The sequence below is a fragment of the Malus sylvestris genome, chromosome 7, assembly GCF_916048215.2.
Source record: "Malus sylvestris chromosome 7, drMalSylv7.2, whole genome shotgun sequence".
NCBI lineage: Eukaryota > Viridiplantae > Streptophyta > Magnoliopsida > Rosales > Rosaceae > Malus > Malus sylvestris.
The window spans coordinates 10,550,000-10,575,823 of NC_062266.1; the positions used below are offsets into that span (position 1 = coordinate 10,550,000).

Consider the following 25,824-nt stretch of genomic DNA (forward strand, 5'->3'; position numbering starts at 1 on the left):
AGCTTGAGCCAGAATAATTGTGAGATTTCTTCAATTATGACAATTCCGAATTTGAAATTGTGATCGATTTGATTCTAAAATATTAGAACAGAAATTGAAAACGTAGTTTCTGATCCGATCTATCCAAAATATAATCCCCAAGTGACCCATATGGTCAATAATTTGATTCTAAAATATTAGAACAGAAATTAAAAACGTTATTTTTTATCCAATCTATCCGAAAATATAATCCCTAAGTGACTCATATGGTCAATAATCTAAATGAGAGCACAAGGGTATCTATTATTACTTATTTTAGGTCAAATTTGTATTTTATGTCAAACTGAGAGGGATAAAGTAATGATTTCAGGAGTGAGGTCCAAATTTATTACGTTACATAATATATAATTTTTTCTGAATTAATATACCAACTATATGTATTTTATGCTGTACACAAAATTAACCTACTATTTTATCAATGTTCTGTTATTTAATATACACATTGATGTATAATATGACATACAAGAGCACTCGCAATATTCACGTTACAAATTTTTATAGTATAGTTTCACATTAAATTATAGTGATATGGTTGTTGGATTTGTTTTTCTTTTTTTTGAAAAAAAAAAGGTTGTTGGAATTTATATTTGATGAGGTTGTGACTGTTTATGAACAAAGTTGTGATTATTCATTATTCAGTTAATATAAAGCGAGCATCCTAAAATGGTGAAACATTCAAAATACCATAAATTATCCTTTAAGAATTTTGACAATTACAATTGAACCAAAATGAGTTAAAGTAATTCATCACATTTTTATTTTGAATGAATTTAAAATTTAAAATTATAGAGGAAAAAAAAACTCCAATGTTAGACCAACTTCAATGGTGGGCTCAAAGCCAAATTACCCCCCAAAATTTCCCCCAAACCTACTCCAACCCAAGGGGAAATTTTGGGCTAAAGGCTAAATGCTAAACCAAGGCCAAATTCCCCCCAAAATTTAGCCCGGAAATCGGAATTTAAATTTTTCAATATTTATTGGAATTTAAATTTTTTTTAATATTAAAATGTTCATAAAATTTATTTACGATAGTCTACATATTTTTTTTTAAATTAATTTAACAAAAAAATAGCCTAAGTTCATTCTTTAATAATCCCGGGCTAAAATTTTAAGCTAGAACAGTTTGAGCAGAAAAGCTGTTTCTGGACTAAAAGCTAAATTTTTCGGGCTAAAATATTTGATTTTTAGGCCAACCATTGAAGATGGTCTTAATGGGTGGTTTCATGTTTTTGCTTAATTTCCTTTTTTGAATAATTTTTTAATAAAAATATAAATTAGTTATTTAAATAAAAATATAAATAATAAAGGACAATTGCCAGGCTAGTTCAATTAAAAAGAAAAGTGAAACCTTTGTTTTGTAATTGAAGAGATACAACTATTGACTCTTCCAGATAAAGCACAATTTTTTCTAAAGAGTCACTTAGCCCACCCACATGCCAATTGCTTGGGTAATTGGGCAATCCAATCCTCAAAACTCGAAAGAGCCTCTCCACCCAAACCCAATCAATCAGGCTATTAGGGCGCCAACATCGCCAGACTCGTCACTTCGGCGGAATGGCCCAAGTCTCTGACTAAGTGGATCTGACGTTAGGCTAACGACAACCAAGTTCTTTTTTTTTTTTTTTTACGACAAGTACGAGGTTTTTAGGCACGGAGAACGGCATTTGAGCCAACCAATAAGGTGTGACGGGGCCCGTGCTATAAGCACACTCAACCTAGCCTAATGGGGGGCGATGTGGCATATTATGTGCTGTTGGATTTCCAACGGCTAAATTTTTTTTAATTTAGTCCTAACGGTTAGTACATGTGGCGACATCTGAGCCGTTAGAGTTTATCATAAACGGTCCATATTTTTTCAATTAAAAAAGAAAGATAAAACAACGAAAAAATCTTATTACCATTGGACCCATGCGGCACAATCTGGGCTCTTGGATTGCAAAAAAATGTAATACAATGTGCATATTAATTAAGTTAGATAAAAATTATAAAACAAAAATACAAAAAAAAAAAGTTTCAAATATTTCCTATAAATACCCAACAATCCTCTTCCACCCTACACCACGTTTTAATATTTCTAAATACTTTCTACCAATCTTTCTCTCAAAGCTTCCAATTACTTTGGTACAATGCAACCAACAAGAACAAGTCATTCAACCACTTTGAATGTTGGAATGTTGTCAAAGATTGCCCCAGGTACAACATTGTGCCAAATGGTCCAACATTTTTCATGAACGACACTCCTCTAGACTCTACATCATAAGAAATCTCGCATGTTCAGGAAGTCGACCCACTTGAAGTATTGGAACTGACCTATCATTCACATAAACCTCAAGGTATGAAAGCTGCGAAGAAAAAAAAAGGTCTTCCAAGAGTGATTATACAAAATATATAGAAGAAATTACTTGCCATGGTGCATTGAGTTTGGGGACATGGCTAAACTTGAGGCTAAGAAGGCTAGAGTTTAGAGATGTGGCTAGGGTTGCAGCTAATGAGAGAGAAAGAGATGTACTTACACACAAAAAATGGAGATACTTAGGGAAATGAGGGTTGAGAAAGATCATCAAATTATCTCCAAGTTTCTTGAAGGAATGTCTCCGGATTCAAAATTTTTTGGAGATCAGAATGAGCGGAAGTAATGCAAAGGAGGTGTGAAAGAGAAGAGGGACCAAGTGGAGATGATCCTTGTTGGAAATATTGGCAATGCGGATGCTACTTATCATACAACAAATCACATAAAATAAATACTAGTATATAATAATTTTCATTGCCACAATAAATTACATAAAACAAACAAAATAAGATAAAATAATACTTATCTTTTGTAGGTAGAGAACGCTCTTAGTCGATCCTTGATTAGAACAATGTTTTAGGTTAAGGCATGTAAATTCATTGTCCTTAAGGGTAGATTTTGCCCCTCTAAGACAATGTCTTGGTATAGCAGGTTATGACGTCATACCCTCCAAGATACAACAACCTATGATCCTCGTAAACGTACACTCGTAATATTTGGATCGGGTGAATAACTCAATTCTTTCCTTTAGTATGGAGTGTGTGAAGAATATAATAAAGCTTTCAAGATGATGGATCAAAAGGATAGATGAAAGAAGATGAGATGATTGTCATCTTCATCTTTTCACCAGAGAGATTACCACATGTATAACAGAACCATTCCAAATAGACGTTGGCCAATAAATGTTAATTAATTCAAAGAGCAATTATTATACTATAAAAGTGTAACGTTATTATAAATGTTAACACCTCATATTTTGTTGACTACACTCCACATAAAATTTAATAATAAATAACTCATATATCTTGATATGAAATGACTATTTAAGCCCTAAATAGTACACTCTGTATGTTCTTTTGACAGCACAACCTAATAATAATTCAAGAACATGTTGAGATCAATTTTTCTTGTTGACGTCAGGACATGGTAAGCTGCACAAGACCAATTGGCTAACTAACAATATTAGACTAAGTAGTATAATACCAACGTCCCAATTCTTGAGTAATAATGTCAACGTTATTGGCTAGAATTTTAATCAATCAATAAATGGATTTGAAGGAAAATAATTGTCACGATGAGCATGATTTGTATTTTGAAATACCCTACAAAATTCCAACAATCCTAGCATCACAGATTGATTAGGTGATTTATAGGGAATATGTGGTAAATCAGAGGTGCACATAATATTCATTTTGGGTTATAATTTCGTATTTGTTTAATTCGGTACATTATTTAAATTAAGCTAATCGTTATATAAACTATGAGCATCTTTATTCAATTGGAATTGTTCGCAAAACAACACACCAAACAACATAAAAACACAACACAGTGTTGTTCATTGCCAATGCATACAATCGATATGTCCAATCATATCAGGAAGGCCTCGCATTTTACCATTCTTCAAAAGCATTTGCATGTCCATTGTCATGGGTCGCCGAGGTACTTATTGGTATAAATAGTCAATTTTTGGAGCAAAATCTCATAAATGACTCACAATTGCTCATCCACTTGGTCTGCAAATCCCCCATATGCAAACATCTGCAAGGCAGCAATCATTTTTTGCTCAACAATGAGATTTATAACATTAAAAGCATTATTCTTTTGCACAAAGTATGAATCGTAGTTGCAAATAGCAATCATGATTTTATTGAACATATATGGTTGCATTCTAAAATGACTTCTAAAATACACAGTAGGACAACACAATTTGGGATAAAGTAATCTTTCAAGAGACCATTACCTTATTTTTCCTCTTTCTATTGAGGTTTGGGAAACGACTGGGTATGTAGATTAGTGCCACAACTTGCATGACACGACAGGTATGTGCGGTTCTCTCTCTTCTTGCTTCATCATGTCTTATTCTACGTTCTTGATTTTCTTGCTCTTCCATTTGGAACAATTCATTTTCTCACTCCTAGAGCTCAAATAATTCATTCTATTACCCTTCGATTTCTAACAATCTCCTTGAAGAAGACATTGTCAGAACTCAAGATTTAGACACTATGAAGAAGGATTCAGAGAGATTTTGAATTTGGTGTGTGAGTTATAGGTTGGATGTATAGTTTATATTGAGAAAAATGAAGGGATGGGGTTGTAGATTATGCTACGTGGAATCTGTGATTGGTTGAAAATCTTATAAAAAATCTGTCTATAAGAATTCTAAACAGATGCGCGACGAGATTTGGTGAAAAAAAACATCTCGCATGTGTGTGAGCACGTGCAAAGAAATTAGTGATCAAAGAAAATTCATGAATTTTTTTTGGGATGAAAAAAGTTGTGAAATCTTTTTAATTCTTTTTCTTAAAAAGGTTGCCATATGTAAGAATAATACTTGGCTATTAAAAACTTAGCAGGAAATTCTACACATAAGTGATGTGGTGGGCTTCGAGGACAACGTGTGGTTTTCTTTTTGGCTCAAAAACCATTTACTTTGGATAATACTAGGAAGACTAAATATGTAGACTAAATTTTGTAAACTAAATGACATGAAAGTTAATGATTGGATTATCACTTAAGTGTTGGTTAACATGCTTATTTTTTTTTGGTAACACGTCATTTAGGTTGTAATTTTAATCTACAAATTTAGTCTACCTATCACAACTTTCAACTTTTATTCTCACCACTTTGATAACGTTAATCACCATATTTATTCCCAGTATGTTATGGAGACTAAATTTGTACACAATTTTATGCAAACTAAATGACATAAAAGTTGGCAGGGATCTCATTCTAAGAGATGCTAGATGGTAGATAGTGGGAGGTATGGGGGTTCGGTTTTGGGAGGATAATTGGGTCCCTGGCATCTCAGGGGTGCACCCTACCCCTCTGAATCATTCGGCTATCAATAAGGAGAGCAAGGTTGCGGATTTCATTGATCCGATTTTGAGGGCGTGGAATTTGGATTTTCTTTCTAACCTTATCTTGGAAATGGAGCGTGATACCATCTCTAGAATTTATGTAGGGGCTGCTTTTGAGTTCTGATAAGCTGGTTTGGCCATATGAGCGAAATGGCTCTTTTTCAGTTAAGTTCGGATATCGGAGAAATCACAATCGACACCCCAATTTAAACCTTGATCGCCTTTCCTCTTCTTGTAATGTTGATCCTAGGGTTTGGGCTTCGATTTGGAGTTGTAGGGCTCCCCCAAAGATGAAAAACTTCCTCTGGAGGGCTTTTCGGGATGCTTGTGCTACTAAATCCAATTTGTTTTGGCGTAGGTGTGCCACATCCTCCCTCTGCCCAATTTATAATGAAAGTAAGGAGACCATGGAGCATATTCTCCTTCTGTGTACATGGGTTTCCAGAGTTTGGATTGGGAGCCTTCTGAGTTCTCAGATAAATCGAAGCTCAATCACTATTTTGGCTGAGTGGTTGTATGTGGTGATAAATCAAAATATGGGTTGTAAGGAGGATCTTAATCGGTCTATGGAGTACTTGGTTTTTACTTGTTGGTTTATTTGGAGAGCCCGATGTGATGCTATTTTCAACGGTGTAAAACCTTCTCCTTTCAAATCTAATCAGGTTATCATCACTGCCTTGGAGTCTTTTAAGCATGCCTTTTCTTCCCTACTTTTGTCATCCACTATCCCAAACAGCCTTCCTAGAGGTATGCACCATCTTGCTCTTTGGTCTCCTCCCCCAATTAATAGAATTAAGGTGAATGTTGATGCATGTTGGAAGAGAGACTCCCTATGCGGGAAGATTAGGATTGTGGCTCGAGACAGTTTCTCAGGTTGTAAGGCGGTGAAGAGTGTTTGGGTGCATGTGTCTTCGGCTGGAATGGCAGAAGCACTAGCTGTTCTGGAAGGGTGCTTGTTGGCAAAATGTTTGCAAGAGCAGGAGGTGGTAATTGAGTCGGATGCACAAGGGGTTATTTGGTCCCTCAATTCTCCTTCCTTGAGTTGTGATTAGGACCTACTCCCAATTCTTAGCCATATTTTGGAGGTTGGGAGGAGTTTTCAATCATGATCCTGGTCGTGGACGACCAGCAAATATGGCGGCGGATTTTGTCTCAAGGAGTATTTCCCCGGAGATGTGCGGCTTCGTTTGGGTTGTACAACCTCCATCTTCGTTAGTTGGCATTTTGAACAAAGACGGTCTTCCTTGTCCTCCTATGTAAGTAGGGGTTGTTTGCACTGATAGATAGGGTGATGCTGGTTCCTGGTGTGGTGGCGTCTCTCTTGATCCTACTTATCTTTGTCTTTGCTTCTCTGGGGTGGCAGAATTAGTTCTCTGCTTGTTGTTTGGTCTTGTGCCTTTCTTTTCTATGAAGTTCTCCCTTTAACACAAAAAAAAATAAAAAACATAAAAGTTGATGATATAATTATTACTTAAGAATTAACAAACGTGCTCATATATATCGATGATACGTAATTAAATTTATAAATTTTGTCTACAAGTTTCACCTAGAATCGTTTCTAACCGCTAAACAGATGTCTTTGTAATGTAAATGCGGAACTGATTAAGAGTATTCTGGTCTCTGAAGTCTCTCTCTTCCCTCCACCGCTCTTTGTTCAAAAGCGCGCTCTCTGTCTCTGTCTCTTTCTCTCCCGACTGAGTTTGAGAAGAAGGACGATGAATTACGAGCAGAGGCTCAAAGCCGCGGCGAATATCATACTTACTAATGACGCACGCGCCGGAGACGCGCGTGTCGACTCTGAAGAGCTCGGCGTCAAGGCTAAACTGAAGCCTCACCAGGTCGAAGGCGTGTCGTGGCTCATACGCCGATACAATCTCGGCGTCAACGTCATTCTCGGTAAGGGGCTTCCTAATGATATTTTTCAATGTGTTTGGTTGCCGAGAAAATCTACGAAATAAAGTTTAAATCTTTGATGAATTGTTTGGTTGAATTTTCAGGAGACGAGGTACAACTGCTGTCACTCTTTTGAAGTCTTCTTACATGTGGTGAATTTGTGATTTTGAAATTTCCTTGAATTCGGTCATTTGAGTTTGAAATTTGGTTATTAATTTTCGAAAAATTGAAGTAATTTTCGATAGTGTACATTATGTTCTTATGAATTTAAATATTGTAATTTTCTTGCATAATTAAATTCTTCAGTTGCATAATTTGGTGTTCTTTAGTGTCTCAGGCTGGAAATTAGCAAAAAAATTAGCTTCATACTCTGTATTGTTATCGAACCCGCTTGTACTTTTGATTTCTATCACCAGTATATGACTTGTTGGTATTGGCTGAGGGTTTCAACTTTTAACAGTAGAGTCAATAACGTAACCCGAATTCAGTGGAAGGTGTCAATTTAGCTTAGTTGGTAATGTTCGTATTGTATCCAAGGACAGGACTGAATCGCACCTTCAGTGGGGTTTAGGAAGTATGAGATGTACATGTCCTTGCTAGCCAATATGTTATAGGTCCAAAAGAAAAACGAAAGGGAAAAAAAAAAAGAATTTAATGAAGATGTTCATATTTATTGTTGAGGATACAACTAGTTGCACATGTTGAGCAGAAGTAACTGGAAACAGAAATATTTTTGGCTGTGTTCATTGTACTTGAAGTCTTGAACCCAAGAGAATGATTGTCAGATGGGACTGGGAAAGACGTTACAAGCTGTTTCATTACTGAGCTATTTGAAGGTTCAGAAGATGTCACCTGGACCATTTTGTGAGTTTCATTTTGGCTTTTGGTGTGAATTCCTTGAAGTTCATATTTTTGGTACTGGTGTGCCTGATACATTTCTTGTTTCCTTCCATCGGTCATTACACACAGTGGTATTGTGTCCTTTGAGTGTGACGGACGGTTGGGTCACAGAGATGGACACATTTGCTCCAAAACTAAAGATTCTTCGGTATATTGGTGATAAAGAAAATCGGCGCATTCTACGCAGGACAATCTACAAGCACGTAAATGAGCAGACCTCCTCAACTGATGTAAGTTTCATTCCTGCTGTGTACCTTTGGAAGGAATAAACTGTAGATGTCAATCATTATTAATGGTTGAATTTATAGCTAATTACTATTATTAGCTCTCTAATAAGCTATTTTTTGTCTTGTATTGATGTTTTCAAGTTGGACCAATTGACAGGTATTGTCATTGCCTTTTGATGTCCTGTTGACAACATATGACATAGCCTTGGCAGATCAGGATTTTCTTTCTCAGATGCCCTGGAGCTATGCAGTAATTGATGAAGCGCAAAGGCTCAAAAACCCTTCCAGTGTATGTTTAAGACGTCACAGATTTTCTCTTATATATTAAGGAACCCTATACTAGTAGCAACATTTTTCTTATTATGATTGATTAATACTGATACTACACTATGTAGTCCAGTAATGTGAATCAGGAAAATAATTAACGAGGTACAGCTATTAATCATATGACAATTTGAACCACATGCTTTCAGAAATAAAAATGACAGCATACTGCTGATCAGTTTGGTATGTTTTTTTTATTTTAAACATCTTCCCATGCAATTGATGTTGGAAATTTTTAACTTTGATTCCAATACTTGTGACTTCTAGTATGAAGACCATGAAAGTTTGTGCTAGGCAGGCATAATAAGAAAGTTTGAGCACACGAAGAAAGGGATGGAAGTTATCATACAATTTTTTCCCCTGTAATAACTGTCATTACAAACATATATATGTTTTGACGTTAATAGGTTTTGTACAATGTCCTAAGAGAGCGCTATCTCATACCAAGACGGTTACTGATGACTGGCACACCTATCCAAAACAATCTCACTGAACTTTGGGCTTTGATGCATTTTTGTATGCCTTCAGTCTTTGGGAAGCTAGACGAGTTCCTTGCAACATTCAAGGAAGCTGGAGATCCCTCATCAGGTAATGTTCTTACTTGTCATAAGTAAGTTGGGTGGCCTATAATGTGATGTAGAATGATTTGTGAACATTTCTTACTTAAAATTCAGCTGCAGCTAAGATCCTGTATCCTCTCCGTGTGGGGATGAGTTCTTGATCTTATGACCGAACTATTCTGTTATGGTTCGCAATTATTAAGGAGAATGAACTTTGGGATGTCAAAACATGGTTTTATATACATGGCACTTGTTATTCCTGAACAGGCCATGATACAACCAAAGTCAAGGAACAACTCAAAAGCTTAAGAAGTATCTTGGGAGCTTTCATGCTCCGCCGTACAAAATTTAAACTTATTGAGTCTGGAGATTTATCCCTGCCACCGCTTACTGAGATAACAGTGTAAGTTCTCCATCCCTTTCTTCATTGTAGACGTACTCTTAGAACATAATGAATATGATGCTAAGATGCATTATCTTGATAGGCTGGCACCATTGGTCAGCTTGCAAAAGAAGGTGTATATGTCAATATTGAGAAAGGAGCTTCCTAAGCTACTTGCACTCTCTTCCGGAGGTTCAAATCATCAGTCCTTACAGAATATTGTAAGTTAGCTTTTCTATTTTTCACATAAGCGTTTGTTTTCTCCCTTGAATCTTTTCTTATAAATGATACATTGGCATTAAACTCCTTTATCCTATACCATCTACAAAATTACAAATGCAGGGAGGTTATATTTCTACGTGATTTTAGGTTTTACCAGGTCCTATTGGCTGGTAGCTGTAAAATAATATTTGGTAAATGCAATTCAAAAGCTGTGTACATAGTCAAATCATTTTTCCAACTGTTCAGTATAATTTATTGAAATCCTTAAAATGAATTTAATGATTGTCATTTTTTATTTTGAGCCCAAAGTGCTACTTTTTTATAACTGTAACTTTAAAATGACCCGCTAGTTTGCTTCCCAGCTACTGCTTCTCCACAACTTTGTTGAAGTAGAAAAATAAGAAATGTACCAAATGCATCTGCTACTTTTCCTATAACTACAAGGAAGAAGTCTTATAAAAAAGCAGGACCTAAAATAGTGATACCAAAATGGTGCTAACTCCTGACACGGTACTATTAGTTCCTTATTCTTGTTTAATTTGGCTTCTTGCTTCAAGTATGTGTATGCTTATTCAATACTTCATTGCTTATTGTTATATGCAGTGATCAGGTATTGATTTTGATCAAGTGTTTTCCCTTTTGATATTACTTCTGCCACTGGCAATACAGGTAATACAGCTGCGAAAAGTATGTAGCCATCCTTATCTCTTCCCTGGTATTGAGCCTGAACCGTATGAAGAGGGCGAACACCTGGTTCAGGTATTTATTTCAACACTTGGTAAATGATAACGACCTATGAGAGTGTAGCCAAGTCATGTAGTTTCCAAACTCTAACATCTATAGAAGCATTGCAGATTAAGATACAAAAGTGGAGCTCTAGTTGGTTTGGTTCATGAAGCTAAAATGCTTGATCCCTGAATCTCGATTTAAGTACTTTTAGTATGTATTCTGCTCTCTTGTAATATTTATTTCCTACCAACCAGTCTCTGTTTATTTTTTATTTTTTGATCAGGCTAGTGGTAAGCTTATAATTTTGGATCAACTACTTCAAAAGCTACATGAGTATGGACACCGTGTGCTTCTCTTTGCACAGATGACGCATACCCTTGATATTCTGCAGGTTTGTTTTTTCTGTCCTTCTCCTGTTTCATGCAAAATGATAAATGCTTCAGCTTGTTTGCATGCATTTAACAATTTATATTCTCTTATGCACTGTAGGATTTTCTGGAGTTACGAAAGTATTCCTACGAGCGGCTTGATGGATCAATTCGTGCTGAGGAGCGCTTTGCTGCCATAAGAAGTTTCAGCACGCAATCAACAAAAAAAAGTTTGAAGTCTCAAGCTGATCAAAATGGTGCTTTTGTCTTCATGATCTCTACAAGAGCTGGGGGAGTTGGCTTGAATCTTGTGGCCGCTGATACTGTGAGTTTTTGCAAACAGTTGTGTACCTTGTTACTAACAAGAATCTTGGGTCTGACAAGTGATAATCTTATATCCAGCATATTACCTTAAGATTGGGTAACTTGCTATCAGAGAGAATGACATTAAAAGAATAGTTTTGAGAGGTTTATAATATATTGCTGTTGAGGAACCTAAAGTAGGCTATGTTGTAAAATTTCAAGTAACATAAATTCTTCCCTGAAGTTGCTTTTAATCACATCATATTTGTATTCTATTCATTTTACATTAGCCATTTCTTTCTTTCCTGATGTTCTTTTGCTCAATTTGCATACGGTAGGTTATATTCTATGAGCAAGATTGGAATCCCCAGGTTGACAAGCAAGCTCTGCAGCGGGCACACAGGATTGGTCAGATGAATAACGTACTGTCAATAAACCTAGTTACAGGACGTACGGTGGAGGAGGTGAGACACTATACATCAGTTGTTACCTCTGAAGCCTTTGAGGCCATTACATAAATAATTCAAATGTGTCAATATAGGTTATCATGCGGAGAGCAGAGAGGAAATTGCAGCTAAGCCATAATGTTGTTGGGGACGATGTTATGGACCAGGATGGTAAAGAAACAAGTGGAGTTGAACCTAGTGACTTACGATCCATCATATTTGGGTTACATCTCTTCGATCCTGATGAAGTTAATAATGGTGTGCTTCAGATGTCAGAACTGAATACTATGGCTGAGAAGGTACTTTCAGTGCGGAATAAACAAGTAGCTACCAAGGATGAGAGGAAATTTGAGCTTAATCCAGCAGATGTTTTGAATGGAAATGATCTTGTTGTAGGAGAAGGTTCCACTTCTCTTAGTTTCAATTTGGGCTTTGATGAATCTTTATATCTCTCTTGGGTTGAAAAATTCAAGGAGGTGTCACAAGAAAATATGGATACAGGAAGCAGAAGAAATCTACTTGAGGAAAAACGTCTAAAACTTGAGGCTGCAAAGAAGAAAGCAGAGGAGAAGAAGTTGTCTAAGTGGGAAGAGCTTGGATACCATTCACTGTCTGTTGAAGACCCTATCAGCCCTGTGGATAGTGACATGATGTCTGATTCAGGTTCTGTCCAATTTGTTTATGGGGATTGTACACAACCATCAAAAGTTTGCCCCTCTGAACCTACCATTGTTTTCAGGTAAATTTAATATCACTAAATTCCTCCTCCTGAATGTTCTCATTATATTGCATTGGTTGAGTTAGAACGGTGAATATGTGTTTTCTTGTGTTTCTGATATTTTGCTCTTCAAACAGTTTTCTTTTGTTTGTAAGGCTTCTTAATGCTTGAATAATTTTTCATTCTTTCTTTCTTTCCTTGAATCCAACATCGGTTATTTTATAATCCCAATTGTAATCTCAAGTGTGGCTGGATTGAGCCAAACAAGTGGATGAATCGCCTGCTCTAACATCATGTTAATCCCAAACCAATTGGACGTGTGTCTGTGGGCACAAGATCTTATATATTGTGATGCAAGACTTTGAATTGTTGTGGGATATTATATTCTAAATATTAATAGTTGTTACCAGTTTATTTTATTAACTCTCTAGAGATAATAGCCAGGGCCACCACACAATTGATGAATCTTTTAATACAAAATAAAGATTATTACTCAAGTGAATTATTTGTCAGTGGATTTTTTCTGCTGATGAACTCATTCTGCAGCATGATTCCTTATTATGTCCAGAGATAATGAGAGTTTGCTACCATATGATAAAAGGTTCTATTTAATTATTTTCCTTTGGTATTATAAATGTGCTCAAACTACTTCAGTTTCAAAAACTCTCTGTCTCGGTAGGTGGTCAGTGATTTACTGCCAGACCTTATTTCTATGTTTATTTCACAGCTGTGTTGATGATTCTGGACACTGGGGTCGTGGAGGAATGTTTGATGCACTGTCCAAGCTATCTGCAAGTATCCCTGATGCGTATCAACGAGCTTCCGAATTTGGTGACCTGCATCTTGGTGATCTTCACCTTATAAGAGTTTATGGTTAGCCTCTGGTCTCTATGTTATCTAAATTCGTCTCGTCGCTTATTATACAAAGGAATCTATTCTGCATAGAGTACTAGAGAAATGTGATTATATCATTTGCAGCACAATAATTTCTTGATCATGTTCTGTCCAAAGGTATAATGAGAAAACTATAAGTAGCTCTTGGCTTCACAATGCACTATGCGGAAATTTGTATATCATTTCAGCTTGAAGTATACTTTACAATTTGTAGTTAACTTTCTTCCTTACTGTAGAGGATTCAGATGAGCCTGAGATGGACTCGAATCCCCCTCAATGGGTGGCTTTGGCTGTTGTGCAATCTTATAATCCTAGGCGTAAAGTACCCCGCAGCAAGATTTCTATCCCTGACTTGGAAAGTTGCTTATCGAAAGCATCGTTTTCAGCTGCTCAAAGTTCTGGTAAATATTTGCAATCCAAAAGTGTAGTTCTTTATGTGTTAATGTTTGTTAATTTGGATTCTGACAAGTTAAACCTCTCATGTCATACTCTTCTGCTTGATTTTAAAGCTTCAATCCACATGCCACGTATTGGGTATCAAGATGCATCAGATCGTGCAGAATGGTACTCCGTCGAACGCCTTCTACGAAAATATGCTTCTATTTATGGCATAAAGATATACGTGTATGTCTTCTTTCGCTTCTTTCCCTCATCCTCTCCCAACATACATACATACCGACTTTCGCAACAAACTAATTTCTTGAAAACTTTGCAGGTATTATTTTAAGCGGTCCGCTTGACGTTTTCGACTGATCCCGCGCAGGACTCGGTCCTCGTATTCCACATACGTAGCTGATAGAATTACGTTTGGAAAATGAACGCATGCCGCCTTTCTTGTCATGTAAATGTGTTCACCTCCAGAGTAAATATGTTGACCTTTTCCCTTGTTTGATAATGTTCTAGTGTAGGAACTAGGAACATGAAAACATGAAGCGTTATTGTGTAAAACCCTCAAATGTATGAGTGGTACCAAATATCTTCGGTTAAAAGATTTGAATCTTCCGGTTATTGAATGGCTTTCGAAGTGTTTGAAAAGTTTAAACTCGATACACTGTGAGTTGAAAATGAACACTCTAATCAGTAGGGCAATCCGCTATTTACTTTTTTTTTTCTTAAAGAGAAACGGAAGTTTTTTCAACTATGCAAAAGTTGGAATTGAATAATAAAAATGTACTAAAGTTTCAACCGAGAAATGTAAAGCCTAATTATCATTCATCATCCAATTGAAAGTTAACATACTTTAGTAGTCATCCAAAGTTATCCATAACTTATATAATATAATGTGGGACTAATAATATGTGGACAATTGACTTCAGGCGCAAATTCGGGTTGAAAGTCAACAAACATTAATAGTCATCCAAAGTTACACATTACTTGTATAATATGACGTGGGACTAATAATATGTGGACAATTGATTTCAGACGAAAATTCGGGTTGAGTTTGTGATGAAATGGACGGACAATGCATCAATCCAATCTAATAAATACTCGAATTGAGATCGGGTTGGTTTTGGCCTGATTTTACTTAATTTTACTCGTCAGGAGCCTAGAAGAACACCAGATTACTACCCTGTAGCCAGATTTAAAGCTTGGTGCCTGTGCATGTGATGCCTTCAAAAAACAAATATTAAGGCTCTCAAGCGTTTGGTGGACCTTTGTATACGACGTCTTAACATCATGAACTAATGACTTGTATGCTGAACAGAATGAAGGTTGCTGATGTACAAAATCGGGTTGATCTTGGGGTGTTGCCGGAAAACTTCTTCACAGCGAAATTTGTGTCTTGATATGGTACACGAGTTAAACTGCATATCAAGGCCATCACTCGGAGTTGCTCAACGATTCTGGTAATGATTCCTGGAACTAGTGCTGAAGTTTTTACATTCTTGGACAGTATTTTGCTTATAGTAACGTCTATGTCCTCGTCCTTCTTTTTGAAACTTACAAAACCAGGCTTAATCATTTAAAACTGAATGGAGTTTTATCTTGTTTGAGCCCCCAAGGCTGAAGTATCATAACTAACAAGGTCTGCAACTCACTGATTTTAGAGCCGGTTTATTTCTTGAAAGATTTAAATCTCAAGAGTATTCATTTGCAAGAATTCAACTTCGTCTAAGTTTCCCGTGGCTAGCAAATGACATTTTAGTATCTCAATCCTACATCATTTGTGCTCCCCTACCGACTCAAATCCTTTCCTCTTAAACTTTCACCTTCAAAAACCCAGAGAGAACCTATGCACCTGATTCGAAACCTTTCTTTTAAACAGTTGCCTTGTCTCTTTTCCAGGAAACTTTGTCTGAGAATCAAACAAAACTCGGTCACTGAAGGAAACTTTTGCCTGGAAATCGAAATAGTTGATCCCAATCCACGAAAAAAAACTTTTATGCCCTGTTCCTTGACACCAGGGCAATAAGGCTCTCTCAACAATAATCTATCTGAGACAAGGATTTCCCAAACATTTTTCATTTAGCCATTCTTTACTTTCTTTTTCATTTTGCCTGTTTACGAACAACGTAAAGTCAACTACCATCGAGTGGGAAGTGCAGCACAACACAAAATGGATACGGCCACGAAATTGTGGAGTGAAATCACAGAGATTGAGAAGTCAAGCATGCCCTTGCTTTACTAACCAGAAGGCAGGCTATAAGATCCATATTCTTGGTGTTACATTAGTTTGTAAATCTCTTATATCCACCACTAGACCTGTAAACGGGTCGGGTTTATTGGATTTGGATCGGGTTTCACCCGACCTGTTAAGTTAACGGGTCACCCGAACCCAACCCGTAAAGCTAACGGGTCACCCGTTTCACCCGTTAACACCCGTTAACAATTATTATTATTTTTATTTTTTGCATACAGTTTATTTTTTGTCATTAAGACTTTACTAAAATTACTAAAATATCCTCAACTAACAGGTGCTAACGGGTCCTAACGGGTCTAACGGGTTGACCTAAAGTGACCTGTTATTTAACGGGTTCACCCGTTAACGACCTGACCCGTTAAACATCCAACCAAATACAAATATTAACGGGTTAGGTCGGGTCGGGTTAACGGGTTGGGTCCAAAATGTCAGGCCTATCCACCACCTTACATTGTCACGAGAAATTTGAATTCTTATCTTTGTTACATATAGTTAAGAGATTTTTTAGATTTGAATTCCCTTGTTTTGAAAAATTCTTTGGTTGCCACATGGCTGTCCGATCGCATACACAATACACAAGACACCCCACCCCCTTCAGCTAGCCAAAGCCTGGATGGCCATAAAAGAGAGAGGCAAAGGGCTCTAAAAGAAAAGGCTTGAATAATGTGAAAGGGCGGTAGTTGAACTGTTGAAGAAACAAAAGCTGTCATCAGGTGCAAAGAGTGTGACTGGAATCTAATATACTCCTCAAGTGTAAAAGATTTCAAATCCCAAATCATTTTTCTAATATTCAAATTACAGAGCATGTTCGGAATATAAGATGATTTAGAAATGAACAATACTACTCTAATCTACGGGTAAAAGAATTTGAACTCGGGCACTCTTCTTCGATTCTACGAAACCCTAAACCCTAACCCTCTTTTTTTAACTACTCATGCTTTTGAAGCAGAAGGTAACTATTTGGTTTTCAACATTTTAACTGTGTTGTTTTACCAAACCAAACAAAAGGGAAAGATTGTTTTAGTTCCCTCCCAAAGGAGTCACCCTCCTAACTCCTCCCCAACAAAAAAGAAACCCATAAAATCACCAAACCACAATAAATTAGACATCTCTTTCTTTTCATGCTACTCTCCCTCTGAAACCAACTCCTCTCCAACACCACCCAAATCTCCCCCTTATATACACATTCCCTTTGCCTTTCTCCAAACTCAGATAACTTCCTTTGCTCAGTCTCCTCCTCGTAGTCTCGTAAAGATGTCGAAGGTCGAGAGAAACGGCACTAATGGTTCTTCCGGGCAATATCGTTCCCCAAGTAGGTATGCTCCTACCCCGGGGAAGGCAACCGTCCTTGCATTGGGCAAGGCCTTCCCGAGCCAGCTCATCCCTCAAGACTGCTTGGTCGAGGGCTACATTCGCGATACAAAATGTGAAGATGCCGCCATCAAGGAGAAACTGGAGCGCCTGTGTAAGTAAAATTACTTATACTATGTCTTGAGTTAAGTTCTTAGAATGGTTTCTTTACTTGCTTGTTTCTAAATTACGTTTTTGACGAAATCGAATAATTATTTGTACCATATCTCATTGATGTGGTACACATAATACGTGTACTTAGACGCTTTATGTGATCATTTATGTATTTATTTTTTTTTAGGCAAAACCACCACTGTGAAGACTAGATACACAGTGATGTCCAAGGAGATCCTAGACAAATACCCTGAGCTAGCAACAGAGGGCACAGCCACCATCAAACAGCGGCTTGAAATCGCAAACCCTGCCGTGGTGGAGATGGCGTTGGAAGCCAGCCTTGCTTGCATCAAGGAATGGGGAAGGCCAGTTGAAGACATCACTCACATTGTCTACGTCTCCTCAAGTGAAATCAGACTCCCAGGCGGCGACCTCTACCTCTCAAGCAAGCTCGGCCTAAGGAACGATGTTGGCCGCGTCATGCTCTACTTCCTAGGCTGTTACGGTGGTGTCACCGGCCTCCGCGTTGCCAAAGACATAGCTGAAAACAACCCTGGAAGCCGCGTCTTGCTAACCACTTCCGAGACCACAATCCTTGGCTTCAGGCCCCCCAACAAGGCGCGCCCTTACGACCTTGTAGGGGCAGCGCTATTCGGGGACGGAGCTGCAGCTGTGATCATTGGAAGCAACCCAATAGCAGGACAAGAGTCTCCTTTCATGGAGCTTAACTACGCCGTCCAGCAGTTCCTCCCCGGGACTCATAATGTGATCGACGGCAGGCTGTCGGAGGAAGGCATTAACTTCAAGCTTGGAAGGGACCTGCCCCAGAAAATTGACGAGAACATAGAGGAGTTTTGCAAGAAGCTGACCGTGCCAGCGAAAGCAGAGCTGAAAAACTTCAACGAGCTGTTTTGGGCCGTGCACCCGGGCGGACCTGCGATTCTGAACAAGATGGAGAGCACGCTGAAGCTGAGCAGTGATAAGCTGGAGTGCAGCAGAAGGGCACTGATGGACTATGGGAACGTGAGTAGCAACACCATTTTTTATGTGATGGAAAATATGAGGGAGGAGTTGAAGTTGAAGAAGAAGGAGGGGAGGGATGAGGAATGGGGACTTGCCTTAGCATTTGGACCTGGGATTACTTTTGAAGGCATTCTCCTTCGCAGCCTCTAGTGGTGTGAATTGTCTCAATAAGCTACGAGGGTTGTGCATGTTGCACACACACCGATACAGATACAACGATACGATACCTTGTTAGAATTTCGTTAATGAAATTATGAAATGGTGTTGTTTCAATTTAATTTAATTTGGTCATTTTAATGAAATGGAGTTGTTCGAATTTTGATTCCTTGGCGTATCAGGGTTATTATTGAAGACATTAAATAGTTGGCCTCTTCTTTTGAATTTGTTTCTTGGAATCATATTTTTAGGAAAGCTAATTTTGTAGCTGATGTCATCATTTCGTGTGGACTTGGTTTAGAGAATTTTTATGTTTGCATTAGCTGTGCGCCTCTGGCTGCTTCTGATGCCTTGTTATTTGACTCCAGGGACCTTGGGTGTTTCCGAAATTTTTCCCTCTTGTAACGTTATTTTGTTTCCTTAAAATAAAAAAATTAAAAAAAAACACGTCAACACGATAATCTAGCACGAATGTAACATCTTACATTTTGCACACAAGTGCAATGGTAGGAAAATCTGATAGCTATTGGGGTATTTTCGTCAATTAGTAGTATTGTGTTTTGGTAGCTTCCGAGCGGTGCCGCGGAAACAACGACAAACTCATACCAAACGACGTAGTTTTCTTATTCTTTTCTGCTCTTTCCTTATTTGCTTTGCCGTTACGCAATTCTCCCTCTTTCGTTCTCTTTCCTGCAGAAGAAAAATCTGATCATTTCAAATTTCCAAAAACCCTAATTCCACATCAATTCAATTCCGAATTTTTTTCAGTTCGTCCAATATTCATCTGATTCTGAATTAATCGCAGTAGTAATCCAGGTAAATTAATTTCACCAACATCTCTAAACTTTTCGGTAATTTCAAATTTTTAGGCACCTGAATTTACCTTGGAATTATGATTCAATTTTGCAGAAATTGAGGTCTATAATGCAAGATGGAAAGACCAATCCCACCGAAACGACACCGTTGACGGTAACCTATCTATCATTCAACTTGTTTCCTTTTTTGCTGCTAGCTTAATTAATTAACATTGTTGCAAAAATTTACATTTTGAAAGATTGGGGCAGGTTTAGGTAATTAATTTTATGATGTGAAAGCAGTTGCTTTGTAATTAGTGGTTAAAATGGAGTTATTGATATCGCATTGAATCGGGGTTTCCTCTCGAGATTATTAAGGTGTTGCTCAAGGTATATAATGAGGATGATATTAGATTGCGAGGTTTCGATCAACTTTTTTGGTGCACATGGTTTTGCAGAGAATGTAGTATTATTTCTTAGTTCAATTTAGTTTCCAGCAAGCTCGGTTATCGGGAACTAGGGCACCAATTATTGCTTGTGACTAATCTCTATACTTTAAGCACTCTTGTTTATGTACAAAGAAATGAAAATTTAGATGATCGTTTTGTGGCCGGAATCTGATTTTGTATCCCACTTTTGTTGCTGTCCTCTGTTTATTGCACTCTACGTTGCATTGCTGGATAAAAGAAAAACTTGAGAAACTTCGGAATTTCATTCCTTGCTCATTTTCTTTGATATATTGTTTACAATATTTGTAATTAGGAAAAAAACAATTATAATTATTTAGCAACTCCTTTTTTTCCAGGCTCAGAATGGTACTATGAGAAATGATGGGGTCTTTCCTCAGCTGCTTACCTCAGTACCAGCTCTCAATGACGCTGCCTCTTATCTTTCTCAGACAACTTCATTATTTACACGCTGTTTCACTGATTATTCTGGTAAGTAATCATCCTTATTCCCTATCGAGATTGGTTGAGTTTCTTATTCTCTTGTTTTCCCTTCCTTATTCTCAACGTATAGTGGGAGTGGGGAAGGTGAGCTGGGGAGTTGGTTATGAAATGTGGTGTCTTTACTGTATAAACCTGGAAAGTTATTCTTTTGCGGCAGTATTTTTTTCTCTGTACATTGTCATTAGTTTGGTTTTTGTGTTTTTTTTCCCGGTCTTTCCCTAAGAACAGTTCTCTTAGTTTTACAAGTACTCTGCGCATAATTTCTCTTAGTGTGGAAGTGATTTTTCATCAACCAATGAGTTGATCCGTTTTCATCCTTTTCAACCTTCTCCCATGTATGAGAATAATTCAATGAACACTTTGAAATAAGCTTCTCTCATGTACCTTTTGTATTTGCTTTTATATATTTCCTTACCATTTATTATTATGGTGTAGTTTTTATTTTACTTGTGTGCTTTTTTTCTGAGTTGTCATAAGTTATGGATCTTGCTATTTTGCAGTAGAACCTTCTTCTAGTGATTCAGGGGTTTCCAATGGACATGCTCAGGAAATGGTGACCTTTTGGTCTCGGCCAACTTTTGCCTCCCTTGCTACATCTAGCGATGATGTGTCTTCTAGTGGATACCATTCAGCATGTGCAGAGTCATCTAGTTCTGCAACTGATGCTCCCTCTGTAGTTGATGGAACAGTGAGAAGTGCTTCAGGAGATTCATCAGGAAACTCTAGTGCCATCATCAAATCTACCAATGGTGGCCAAAGTGGCATTCCTTTATTTCAAGGGTATTTGTTCCTAACATACTACTTCTTGGTGACCTATCCTTGTAAAGTCTTCAATTGAAATGCATTAACCATTAACCTAAAATATTTTCTAAAAAGAAAACTTAGTAGAAGAGAGGAGCACTTTACTGCATTGCTTAAGACATCAGTGCATGGAGGACTATGTAGGACTCCTAAGCAAGAAGTCAGCAATACAAGTTAGCCGAATATTCACTAATAGACTCAATCTGGAGAGTTTATATTAACAACCCCCAGCCTGCCACAAATAGAGTTAAAACCCAAAAGAAGGATTTGGAAGAGCATATATGCTAACCACAAGCGCAAACCATCCCAAAAATTTTTAAAATAATTATTAATAAATATTTACCCTAACAGAGAAATAAGAAGCTTGACCCAGAAATTTTTGTATCTTGATGGCTATTACACTACATGAAGCTAACAAAACTTTTACAGGGAATTGTGGGAAAAACATTCTGGTTATGGTTACAGTGAGTAGGTAAGAATAACAGCAGCAGAAAAAGAAAGACAGAACAAATTTCTAGGCATCAGTGCTGTCCAAGAAACCTACATAGCTTAGAAACCATGAAGTGTTAATAGTATGGGATGGCCCTTATTAGGACCCAAGTAATGCTTGTACCAATTTTGTGCATCAAATCTTGAAATTCCACCAAAATAACCTTGCCGCTAAAAACTTACCTCCTCAAGCAACTTCCCAACACAAAGTAGGAATATGATTCATTGCCACAGTTACCAGAGTAGCCTATGTGCCTCTTATTGAAACTAAGCCATACATTTGTCAGAGAATTATCTCTAAGCTTGTATTTCTGTGAGCTTCTTGTTTTTTGCATCATCTGGCTTTCAACTTAGTGGTGATTATTGTGTTGAATTTCAGCCTTATTGATCGAGTTCGAAAAACTGTGCGTGGGTCAGCAGATGATATAGGATGGCTACAGCGTGATCCGACAATGCCCCCTGTTGAAGACGGCACTGAAAGGTTCATGGAGATTTTGGGGGATATCAGGTGTAGTATACTGTATTTTATTTTTATTTTGCATATAGATCTTATCATGTTGACGCCAGTATTAAATGAAATATTTCTCCCCTTGCCAGGCATGGTGTTCACAGATTGCCAAACTCGATGGTTTGTTTGTTGGTTCCAGGTATAATTTCTTCGAATGAAACACAAATGGTTAATAGTACTTTAGTCAGGGGACGGATAAGGGGAAACAACATCTCCATTCCCTTCCCATTTCTGCCCTGATGTGGCCTGCTTGTATGATGTGGATGATGCATTCGGGATCATTTTTGGTTTTTTCTTCGTCAAATTTGTGCTTTTCTTTTCAATCCTATATACTTGGTCTGGAGATTGGAATTCCGAAATATTTTATATATCTTCATTTTGCTTATAGTTACGTGCTTATGAAGTTTGGTTACTTTTGTAATCAATAGGTCTTTTCAGCAACCATGGACCACTATATTTTGTAAATACAAAAACGAGTTTATCAAAACTGGGTCTGGTCTGCCATATAGCCAAGATTCATAGTGAGGTATTTATTTGTTATTTTTGCTTAAAGAAAGCCCCTTTCACCTTTTTATTATATTCTCAACTAAGTGTTAATAATCACCAATCAGGCTTCAGTTGAAAAAAATGCTCGAGAGATAAAAGAATACATTGAGGAATTCTATTGGGGTTCCAAAAAACGTGTCTTGCTTCTGGGACATAGCAAAGGGGGAATAGATGCAGCAGCTGCTCTATCGTTGTATTGGCCTGATTTGAAAGATAAGGTTGCTGGTTTGGCGTTAGCACAGAGTCCATATGGCGGTAGCCCAATAGCTACAGATATCTTGCGAGAGGGACAGCTTGGTGATTATGTGAACTTGCGAAAGCTAATGGAGATTGTGATCTGTAAAGTGATTAAGGTATGTAAGGAGTGCGTGCGTGCATGTGACTATCTGGTGTATAATGAAAACAATGGTAAAGAAAAATGTTTTTTCATTGTTCCAGTGTCATTCAGTTGAGCTTTCTTGCCTGTCATCATGTTTTCTTTTGGTTCCTGTAGTAGGGTGCACTCGTAGGTGTGACTTATGCTCTTAATATGTATATATATTATTGACTGAGGTGTGGCCTGACATGAAAATTTTGGTGAAGTTTCAAGTGCTGCTAGGACTGATGATGGGCATTCAGATGTGGGTGACGGGGGTTAATTTTGTTTTTTCCTGAGGATGGGGGTAGATGGTGTGAAGGACCCAATTTTTGTGCTTTCATATGGTAGCGGAAGTATGATAGTTATATTAATCTTAATAAGTTGTGATATCCATGGAAGAAACAATAGAAGTCTAGCATGTTTTAGGTGTTATGGTGCTCCTATTATGATTGTTTTGTTTTTCCGATAATGTTTCTGTTCTCATTAAACATGTATTGGAGGTTACTATTGTGAAGCACTTCTCAGTTGATTTCTAGAGTAATTTTTTTTCTGAAATACCATGTCATCTTCTTCTGTGAAGGGTGATTTACAAGCCCTGGAAGATTTGACTTATGAGAAAAGAAGAGAATTTATAAGGAAACACCCGTTGCCAAAGGATCTCCCGGTTGTTTCATGCCACACTGAAGCTCCCATTTCTCCTGCTGTTTTAGCTACATTATCTCGTGTAGCGCATGCCGAGCTACCTGCCGCTCTTTCTGCAGGCCAAGCAGCAAAACTTCCAGTGGTAGTGCCCCTTGGTGCAGCTATGGCTGCCTGTGCACAGCTTCTTCAGGTCAGATATGGCAAGAAGAGTGATGGACTTGTCACATGCTGCGATGCGGAAGTTCCTGGATCCATTGTTGTGCGTCCAAAGCGTAAATTAGACCATGCCTGGATGGTATACTCGTCACTGTCAGATGACCCTTCCGAAGCAGATGCTTCTCAAGTGTGTGAAGCTCTTTTGACGTTGCTTGTCGAAGTTGGGCAGAATAAGAGACACGATAATGGGACGAAAGATGAATGAGGCCAATGACCTTTGCGTTTCATCTCTCTGTTGTTATTTGTTCGTTGTAATATGGTATTTTATATCCTTAACAGGGAATGGTGCTCATTTTTTGTATATACTTGTGCTCCTCTCCGTCTTATTCTTTTGATTCAATTGTAGGAAAGTTGAGTAACTGTTGGGCATGGAAACACAATACAGTATAAGCGCAAGCTCACTTGATTACTTCTGTTCTTTTTTTTTTTCTTTTTTTTTTCTTTTGATTGAAACGATACGATTTTCATTGAGAAGCTCAGAAAACTGAGTTTTAGAGGGCAGATTCACTCGCAATGGTCTCCAATGCTAAGGCTGAAACAAGCGAGACGATGGGCAACCCCATTGGCTTGGTGGCGGACATGGGTACATGCTTCTTCAGTGACTATGGGGAGCCAAACCTTTGCCTTTTCCACAATATGCCCAATGTTAGACAAATTGGTAGAAGGCTCCGCGAGGGCACCCACAATCTGAAGAGAATCACCTTCGATTATCAAATTTCTAAAACCCCCTTGACGCCGCCCAAACCATACCATCTCAAACAGCCAACGCTTCCGCTTGTAAATGAGTGAAAACATCCTTAAAAATCTTACAGTAGCCAACGAAAATTACCTCCATCATCTCTAATGACAATTCCCGCTCCACCTACCTTAAGACTCTCCCTCCATGCGCCATCAAAATTCATCTTAAGGCGGCCCGTTGGCAGGAGAGACCATTTAGGGTGGTCGGAGCAGAACTTTGGGGGCGAGATGTAGCTGTTGTGACCCTAACAAAATCCTACAGCCAAGATATAGCTCGGGCTGCTGCAAGGTCCGGAGAATCACATTTAGCATTCCATAGAACTGAATTCCTGCAATTCCAAATAGGCGAACAAGTCATCATGAAAATCTCAAAGTAATGGGGTGGGAACCGCTCAATCAGGTCCAAAGCCCAAGCCTTGAAAGAAATAGGGTCTTTCATTCGTGGCAGAGTCCCCAACGAGGAAGATATCCAGGCACATCGGGCAAAATGGCAATCCCTAATAGCAACTCCAGCGGGGGAGGTTGCTCGGGGGCCAGGCTTTCAAACAGGAGCAAATTGCTGGGGGGGGGGGATAGGCTCCAGCGTTGGGAAGCCCGAGTGACAAGCGAGGTCCGAGGAGCAGGCCCGGCATTGATTGCCAGCCCGAGAGCCCGAGGGCTGCGTCAGGTGTGTGCGTTTCACGCGCGCTTGGGTGTGCTTCTTCCGATAAAAAAACAGCGCTGGGGCTGGCGACGCCTTTTGAAAAGTTACTGTTGGGAAGCCACGTGTCCGTTCAATTGCAACGGTCTTATTTTATAGACCATTGGATTTCCAACAGTAAAAAATATTTAAAAATTGTCATTTAATTTGCGGATCTAAGATCAACGGTTCACGTTATTAGGCTTTGTAAATTAAAAAAAAAACAGTTAAAAATTCTGAAATGTTACCGTTGTGCCACGTGGCACAATCTGGAGTGTTGAAATTCAAATTTTTTTAAATCCAACGGCAAAGATTAATTAGGTGAATAAAAATTAAAAAAATTGTAAAATATTCTTTAAAATCCGAAAAAAAAAATTATGAAAAATTATAAAAAAAAATTGATTTTACTTTTCTATATATACCTTCTCATTATCTTCTACCTTACAC

General features: G+C 38.0%; 4 protein-coding genes across 4 annotated transcripts; all 4 read left to right on the top strand.

Annotated features, from left to right (window-relative positions):
• The first annotated feature begins 5,813 nt into the window (after positions 1-5,813).
• On the top strand, positions 5,814-6,458 carry LOC126630078 (uncharacterized). The gene has a single exon (XM_050300241.1). It carries the CDS (start codon positions 5,814-5,816, stop codon positions 6,456-6,458), a length of 645 nt encoding a protein of 214 aa, XP_050156198.1.
• Positions 6,459-6,957: 499 nt separating this feature from the next.
• Positions 6,958-14,380, top strand: LOC126630555 (probable helicase CHR10). Its single transcript, XM_050300687.1, has 17 exons — positions 6,958-7,302; positions 7,404-7,411; positions 8,085-8,163; positions 8,269-8,429; positions 8,584-8,715; positions 9,158-9,338; positions 9,578-9,713; positions 9,796-9,913; positions 10,584-10,673; positions 10,927-11,034; positions 11,133-11,336; positions 11,653-11,778; positions 11,856-12,499; positions 13,206-13,351; positions 13,609-13,773; positions 13,882-13,996; positions 14,088-14,380. The coding sequence occupies exons 1-17, from the start codon at positions 7,122-7,124 to the stop codon at positions 14,110-14,112; spliced, it is 2,619 nt and encodes an 872-aa protein (XP_050156644.1). The 5' UTR covers positions 6,958-7,121; the 3' UTR covers positions 14,113-14,380.
• A 2,748-nt stretch (positions 14,381-17,128) lies between these two features.
• LOC126630551 (type III polyketide synthase A-like) lies at positions 17,129-18,822 on the top strand. The gene is made up of 2 exons (XM_050300678.1): positions 17,129-17,478; positions 17,665-18,822. The coding sequence occupies exons 1-2, from the start codon at positions 17,268-17,270 to the stop codon at positions 18,648-18,650; spliced, it is 1,197 nt and encodes a 398-aa protein (XP_050156635.1). The 5' UTR covers positions 17,129-17,267; the 3' UTR covers positions 18,651-18,822.
• A 457-nt stretch (positions 18,823-19,279) lies between these two features.
• LOC126630548 (uncharacterized) lies at positions 19,280-24,369 on the top strand. The gene is made up of 9 exons (XM_050300672.1): positions 19,280-19,472; positions 19,566-19,625; positions 20,256-20,388; positions 20,901-21,180; positions 22,070-22,198; positions 22,288-22,337; positions 22,627-22,724; positions 22,810-23,097; positions 23,683-24,369. Exons 2-9 carry the CDS (start codon positions 19,581-19,583, stop codon positions 24,163-24,165), a joined length of 1,506 nt encoding a protein of 501 aa, XP_050156629.1. The 5' UTR covers positions 19,280-19,472; positions 19,566-19,580; the 3' UTR covers positions 24,166-24,369.
• The last annotated feature ends 1,455 nt before the right edge of the window (positions 24,370-25,824 follow it).